General features: G+C 43.4%; 1 protein-coding gene across 3 annotated transcripts in view; it reads right to left on the reverse strand.

The window, feature by feature from the left end:
• The window catches only part of mei4 (meiosis-specific, MEI4 homolog (S. cerevisiae)), a 37245-nt gene that overhangs the window by 19713 nt on the left and 9117 nt on the right, over positions 1–8415 (reverse strand). Inside the window, exon 4 of one of the 3 annotated variants that reach the window (XM_020619456.1) lies at positions 3839–3966. The exons of the other annotated variants lie outside the window; for them this stretch is intronic. Coding sequence (XP_020475112.1) covers positions 3839–3966 — 128 coding nt within the window. The remainder of the gene's footprint in view (positions 1–3838; positions 3967–8415) is intronic. 3 annotated transcript variants of the gene reach the window in all.

Here is an 8415-nt window from a genome sequence, read left to right on the forward strand (position 1 = left end):
CTTACAGCATGTTCGTTCATCACCCTCCTATAAAAAAGATTTGTTTTTGGCCTTTCATTTCTAACATGGCAGTCATAAACCAAAAATACAGGTAAATGATCACTAATATCATTTATAAGTAATCCACTAGACATTTTGCTATCAATATCATTAGTAAATATATTATCTATTAATGTTGCATGCTGGGTTGTTAATCTACTTGGTTTTGTAATTTTTGGGTGTAAACTACATCTGTATATTGTGTTAATAAACTCCTCAGTTCCTGTGTGCTTGTTAGGATTCAACAAATCTATATTAAAGTCACCACATATGAACATTAATTTATGACTTATTGTCAAGGAATTTTCTTCCAGCCAGTCATTACATTTTTCTATGCTGGCTCCAGGTGCTCTATAGATACAGCTTATTACAACATTCTTCTTTTTTTCCCAAAAGTAGTTCTACAGTCACACATTCCAGTAAATTATCTACTACCCTAGACATTTTGTCTACTTTCTTATAACAAAAAGTGATCAAACGTGACTTCAGAGCAAAGCAAACGTAATCGGACTGTCGTCAGCTAGCAGTTTTTGCGTGCGTTACTTTGTGTACTGAGGAAAACAAAGTATGGGTGAAGTCATGGCTTAGAAGACGAATCAGCATGTACTATGCATCTGGCAGCACGAGCTGGAAATAAAGTTCATTTGTTAGTCTCAAACAAGGCTACTGCTACTGACACTTTCCGGTCAGTTCACTCTCATTGGTTCTTCCAGGTTCCTGCTCAACATGCCATCACTGTTGCTTTCACATGTTTGATGTTTACGATCTGAAATCGGGGAGACTAAGCCAGTTGGGCGCATTAAAATTGTCAGTAAATCCGTCACACTGCAGATTTGGGCAGATAATGGGCCCCGGCCAGCCTCAGGTCAGGAACGCCCCTGCGATTGTCGAGGAGGGGCCCAGTTATCTTCTTGTGTGGAGCCAGCTTCATGCTCAGTGTCACTTTACCCAATACAATCCAAGTATTGAATTGGAAGAAAAACAGCTTTTATTTTTCAGAATGAAGAGCCAGCATTTGATGGTCTGTGCTGCAGGGCAGCCGCAGGCACGGCTCTCCATGGAGGTGAAATAAATTGACAAAAGGCCGAACCTGCCTAGGCCCGTGTCTTAAAAAAAAAAAAAGTTTAAGGCAATACTATGGCCAAACAACCCTCTAGGTATTTTATTTTGAGATCAATCGATGTGCATTCTTAATCCTGACATTTAATAACAAAAGTCATGTCCTAGAGAAGTGTATTTAATGGGATTTTGTTTTGCATTAATTTATACAACAAAAAATATATATCAGTCTTAAAATAACACAAATCAAAAATGGGCAATGGCGTGAGAGAGCGAGCTCTGGTCCATCAGTGCCCTGACAGGTCTCCACACAAGAGGAAACCTCCACACTGACAGACTTTTCACTCAGTATTACTGACAGAGAGCCAGAGGTCTGCTGCTGCTGACAAAGGGGTCTGTTCATGGCTTTGACACAGCCTGGGGGGGTGTCTGAAAGCTTGGAGGTTTATAAAGTGAGGTGTGACAGCTGGAGGGATGTGTGGGTTTTAAACAAGGAGCTCCCAGAGGAGCCTTGTAGAGCCCCAGTGGGTCCTCAGCCAAGTGACACATGCTGTAATGTCACCACCAGTTACCTACCTGCAGCAGGTTTTACCTCAGCAGCTTAAAAGCAGTGTTGGAGATTCATTCCAGAAGCATTCTTCCTTACATTTCTTGAAATTCTCTTTTCATCCCGACAGCAGCGAATACATCAAATGCACTGACAACATAAAGAAAACATCCATCACCTATAGCAGCAGCACAGCTGAAAACAGCCTGACCAGTGTTTCTACTCGATCCAAGCAAAACCACTGGATGGCCTAGCTACCTGTCAACCTAATTTCCTACTTGTGCGCACTCTGCCCGTGCACTCATTGCATGAACCAAGAGTCTCCCACAAGGTGTTGCAAGCAGACGTGTTACCGCTCTGTTTGTACAGCTAAAGCTAGCGAGCTATGGCAGAGAAGCCACCCACAGCAGCTTCTGGTCACAAACAGAGACCGTATTCAAGAAAGTTACAACTATAATGAAGTTGGATGCTGCAAGAAGTAAAACCAGAATTAACGTTGGTGTGGCTTTTGAATGAAGGCAACAGCTCTGATTGGGTCTGTGTGATGTTTACTGCTGAGCAGATCGTGGACAGCGGATTTTTAGAGCGCGAGAGTGAACCAACACGGTAAGGTTGTGGTCCGGACACTAAGCAACAAGCTGAAGCCGACTACGAATCTCTGCAAAGCCCAGGGAGCTGCACATTCAGCTGCTGGCTCATCACTACCAGAGACTCCTCAACACTCTCACGCACTGTTTTCACATTCTAATTTCATTTATTGTTATAAATAAACTGATTGAGCTGTTTTGAGTTTTGCTATAATTAGATGAAGCCCAGCTTTTCTCTCCCCCTCCCTCTCTGTTGTGCCTTGCTTGCTGTAACTCTCTCGTTATTTACTGTACAACCTCTGGGGACTTGAACTACCAGCCTCTGACAAGCCTAACAGTTTGCTCCAAACATCCGTGACTCGGAAACTGAGGTTGAACAGGTGCACTCATTATCATGCGCTATGGATAACAGCGTGAGCTAAGTGAAATGTTAATGGAAATACAGATGTTGTCTTCAGCTTCTACATAGCGGGGTGCATACAGCTCCCCCCCAGAGAATGAACCTCAGAGAGCTGCAGGTAAACAAGGCAGCTCAGTGGTCTTCAAACACACCGAGTCTTCTGAAGCGGCCTCACTGTACCTTCTTTAAAGTGGAAAGGAAAGAGCGAGCAGTGGGGGTGGACTCAGACATTTCCATGGACACACTGATGGCTTTCTGCAGGCTTTGGAAATGTCAAACCACCACATTAACAGATCTACGCTAACATGCTGGCTAATTTCACTCTGCAGTTATGACTGACACCTCGGGCTCTTGCTTACAAATACCAGTCACTGCTGGTCGGCTGGAGACAGTGGCTCTGCAAAGCCGTTTCACACTGTCCACATCTCCAGTGAACAGTAGGTTCAGCCATTTTTTCCTAAACTTGGCTCTCAAAAATGCAGTGTTCTCTGTGGCATCACTCAAGTTGAGGCTCTTTCAAGAAAAAGGAGGAAAAAACAGGCGCATGTGAGCGCGACCGACCCCGCTGAGCGAGAGGGAGGGAAAATCATCGGTATCCTTTTCCTTCTTTCACACATTTCCATTTCGCAGGACCCCCGGCGGCTTGACACTCAGCTCAGTTTGTCACAGGAAGCAGGCTGGCCAAATGCAGCTCCAGCCTGGCCTGTGACTCAGGCAGTCACCAAAGCTACCGAGAGCCGTTTGAATGCACGGCAGACAGGAAACTAGTGGGACGCAGTATTGATTATGGTGGTTCAGAAGTGACCGCGGCCATGAGTCAAAAGGACAAACTGTTTGCTCCTGATGCCTCGCACAAAGGTCAGCGCTCTCAGAGCAAAAAGTCAAAATAAAATACTGTCTAAGACAGAGAAAGAGAGTCTGTGGGGGGCAGGGTCAGAGAGAAGCAAACAGAGGCAAACCGCTGTTTTTATGAAGTGTAAAAGTTTCACACTGTTTTGGAAATACTGGTGGCAAAATAATAAAGAAAGGAGAACTGAGCAACACAAAACAGACACAGAGAGAATACAACTGCAGCTCATCATGAGGCAGCAGAGGGTGGGAAACAGGAAGGGATCAATGTGACCACTAAGCCAAAAGAGACAGAAGCAGGAAACCAAGAGAGGAGTGGGGATGCAGGGGCAGGTGTGGTGAGGGGGGGGGGTCTACCTGTAAGGGCTGCCAAAGCCGGTCGGAGCGCTGATCTGAGCCAGGATGTGGCCAATGAGAAATGACTCTGACATGCTGCTGCTCCCCAGTGTGACCAGGCACTGCACCAGCCTCTGTGCAGCCTCGAGCTGAGGGTTGGAAAAACAGGACTTCACTGATGGGGCTTCCTTAAAGCTTCTGTTTCTACCCTTTATATCATCAAAGAATATTACATCTGTAAATCAACTGAATACAACTCTACCAATGACAAACCGGTTGACAATTCAGGCCTTACTAATTAATGACTTCTCGGGGTTTCTGCAGGTTCACCAAGTTAAATTTGAGTCTTTTCAACACCAAAAAGAATCTAGTTTGATATTTGTTCTGTGGTCACACCAGCCAAAGTTGGAGTTTAGAATGGACCAGTAGGGTGACCTGGCCTATTATTTTATCACACTTTCTCAGCACTATGTAACCATAAATCCTTATACTATAATCAATTTTAAAACAACTCGGATCCAGATAACTGGCAGCAAAAGGATGGCTGGAATTAACAGAAAATGACTGATTACTTTAAATTAATTTAAGTGTTTGGTTCCTTTTGATGTGAAGGAGCAGCGGTTCTACTCAGCGTCCCTTCCTGATGTTCAAACGCCACACCCTATCTCTAAGGCTAAATCCAATTACTCTTAATTAATTGATTTGTTTTTTTTTCAGTGATGTGAAATATGCCCATTATAGTTTCTCTGAGAACGAGCTGATATTCTAAATGTCTTGTTTTGTCCAGAGCTTAAAGATAAGGTGGCATTTTCCTTTGAAAATTATCAAAATAATTTCCTGTTGCTTACTAATTGATAAAAGTAACTAACACACACCCTCATTCTTCAGGGTTTGGCCTAAGCCTCCAGGAGCCCTCTACAATCAATACAACACCATCCAGGGTTTCTGCAGACTTCACGTCTAAAGACTTCAGACGTTTTAAGTCAACACAAAACTGGGTTTACTGAGGTACCTACCGCAGTCATATAAATGATCAATAAAAACCAGCGCCAACATTTTTGCTACGTCCAAGATTATCACAGTTTTTCAGTGCTGTACTTCTCAGAAGTAAATAATTCCTAGTAATCTCATTAATACAACAGAAATACATTACAAGTATAACAGTACTACAGATGTTCCAGCTAGTTTTTTTTTTTTTTAGCAAAATCACAAAAGCATTTGACAACCTAAAGAAAATATAGAAGACCTCTGTAAACAGACAGTACTTAGCATGCATACTCGCATTCAGCAGCAGCCTCATTCATATTCACTCTGTTCTTTATATATTTAAGTGGGAGCGGCCTGATGCATCCACATTGTCCTCTGTTGTTGTGCCAGTATGCGCCTCAAAAGCAGCAGCTGGGGATAAATTGTTTGGCTCAAGGGCGTCACAACTGTTTATGCTTTTCAGTTCGGTCAGGGCAGTTCAAGCGGTAGCCCTGCACAGCACTGGAAGGCAGAGTTAGCACGCTCTGATGCTGAAAGCTGGTCAGACAGTGTTTGGCTGGGTGAACAACTGCAAGAACAAAACTAAAAAACTAACCTGAAATTCAATTTTCATTGTGTTGCCTCTGCTGCTGATTACCCCTGAGGGCTGAATGATCCCAGGACATTATGTGAAACTGTCTGGAATAATTATTCCATCAAGCGATTAATTCATAATTTGAAACAACTGAAAGGAGAAGATTGTTATTCATTTCTCCTAATGAGATCTTCTCAGGCTGCAGACTGATGAGGCCTCTTCTCTTCACGCTAACCCATCTGACCTTTAAAGCGCAGGCTTGACTGGACCGGCTCAGTTTGGTTGCTTACGTGCAGAGAGATGCAAAGGAAGAGGAAAACAAAGCACTCGAACAGATGCTGTTTTGAAAGTGATGCAGTTAATTCAGCCACCTCACTGCATTCATCAGCTGTTTCGCCACCACCGACGTCAGCACTCAGGCCCTACTCCGTTTAAGAACATCTGCAAGTGTCTTTTCCATTCAGTGCTTTCCTTATCCTCCAAACTATATTTATAATCCTGCAGTGTTGTTGTCAAGCTCCACAAAGGAAGCTTCAAATTTCTTGTGGTCTGCACCTCACGTACAGTCACATAGCACCAAAGATAAGAAGGTGCTGCAACTAGCAATTCTCCTCTTCATTTCTATGATTCAACACGATTAACTGTTAAGTCAAAAACTACTATTTTTACCCTGATGTGTAAAAACTGTGTTTTTTGTCGCCATGGTGGAATGTGGTGGCCTCTTGCGAGCCAAACCTTTCCATGCTTTTGTCATGTTACTGAAAAAGAACAAAACTCCGCTGCAGCTGCCGGAGTCTTCTGCAGGCTGGCGGAGAGAGCACGACCGACTGCCCAATGTAAAGCGAGGAAGTGCTGTTTTTGTGGTCATGGCTGCACAGCGGCATGGAAAAAAAAAGGCTGCTTGCGGAGTCGAGAAAATCTTTGCCATCCAGTAACATGGCAGCGGAAGGTGTGTTTATACCAATGAAGAATGGCACACACATGCTGTGGCTGGGTCCAGAGTGTGTACTCGTTAGGTGCTGGCCATTGTATCTGCCAAGCACTTCACCACTATTGTTACATCAGCGTTTACCTGCCCCAACGCCCCACCACCACCACTGAGCTCTGCGACAGCAGCATCACCTATCAACCAACTTGAGTCATATACATTTAAAGCCTCTCTGGCCACCAGCATGTCAAGTTTGGTACACAAGGAGAAAATACACTACACATCCAAACTGTTGCTGCTAATGTAACTGTTCACTCTCCCTTCACACTGTGTGGTGCTTACACTTTTTCATTTTTGGTTAGTTTTCAGTTTTACTCATATGATTTTATTTGTTTGACCTGTTTATTGTTGTTCCCTATTGTCTGCACTGTGGCGCCTGAGGACAACGTTTCAATTCCCTGTATATGTGCATGACAATAAACCTGGACCCCAACTGTCTGCAATGTGAAAATAAAGTTATTATAAATTATTAGTTTTTCCACAAAAGCACTAAAGAGCACTGGTTTGGATTTCTGACCTGCTCACTCACTACAGTACAGTCAGATGTAAAGGTTTTCTAGAATTGTGTCGAGATCTACTGAGGGAGCTTTTGATGTTCCCTCTTTGTTTAGTGCTGCATTTCATTATTCTGTCTTACGTTCTTCTGTACACACTGCTGTATGCCCATGAAAATTTTATTTCTTGAAAAGCGAGATGTGACAGAACTAATTGCTGTCGGTTACGTAACCATTTTTTCAAGTAACGGAACATGTAAGGCGCTGTAGGAGAACATCATTATTATCAACCAGGAAAAAAAAAAAAAACCAACTAAATATCTGACAATATCTTTACACTTTAGGAACTTCTAATCCCATTCTTCATGTTTGCAGTCCAACGCTGTAGCCATAACATTTACAGGCAGCATTGTCTGAAAGATAAAAGAGCAATAAAGGTGCAGTTGAGCGTTGTGTTTGGAGTTGAAATGCATGAGGTGAGCTGGATCCAATATATGAGAAGGCAATAAAGGTTCTTCCAGCAGACAGAGGCACATACAGTCAGATGGTGTGAGGCTATATGAGGCTAGCCAGGCGCTCAGCCGTTCTCTTCTCCAAAAGGCTATTACATGAGATATGGCTGCAGCTGAACACAGTGGGAGAGTGACATTTGAATGATGCCACTTGGGATTCAGAAGCTGCAATTTCGGCGTCTGAGCTCTTCATCTTGTGCAATCTGTAACAACTGCTGCAGGTGTGTGAGAAACGGGGGCAGCTCTGAAGGCTGGACCCGCCGGCACTCGCAGCATCACTCCTCTAAAAGGGAGGATCCTCTGCCTAGAAGAACTTTGTCCACACAGGGGACTCTTATTCAGCTGGTTTCACCCTTTGACTCCAGAGCTGTGATAGTACATGCAGGATTTCTGGGTTTTGGACTATTCACCTGACAAAACAAGCATTTCTGAAGCTGAAAACAACCATTCCCCTGAATATATCCACAACGGTGAAGAAAAACATACGTGTCAAAATGAGAACGGTGGGAGAATAATTCAGCATGTTTTAACTTGGGCGTCAACTCGAGGGGCTGCAGGATGTTTTAAGGGATGGGTTTGTTTTTTTTTTGTATCCAGTTTTAAAAAACAATTTTTATACACCCTGGGATGAGCACAGCTTAGTCAGATAACACGCTCTAACTATCAGTGCAGTTACAGTGGCTGCAGGCAGGAGATCACATGCACCTGGATGTGAACAGGCCTAATGCTGCAGAGGATGACTCTGCAACCAACTTCAAGAAAAATAAATCCTATCAGGCTGTGCTTGTATGTAAAATACAATACACATCAGTTTTATCTATTTAAACCTACAACACAACAAAGTGTGCACAAAGTGAAGGGGTCTGAACACTGTCAGAGGCCATCGTGTGTTTATTCATCCCCTGATGCTGTCACTTACTGGGATTACAGTGGAAAGCCATTCAGTGGTTCGTGACAACACTGCATCCCAGACAATCTTATTCCAGTCCAGATATAAAATAGCTTTTGAACAGCGTGTTCAATAGATTAGTCTGGTGTCAAAA

Source organism: Monopterus albus, unplaced genomic scaffold (genome assembly GCF_001952655.1).
Source record: "Monopterus albus unplaced genomic scaffold, M_albus_1.0 scaffold220.1, whole genome shotgun sequence".
In the NCBI taxonomy this organism is placed as follows: domain Eukaryota; kingdom Metazoa; phylum Chordata; class Actinopteri; order Synbranchiformes; family Synbranchidae; genus Monopterus; species Monopterus albus.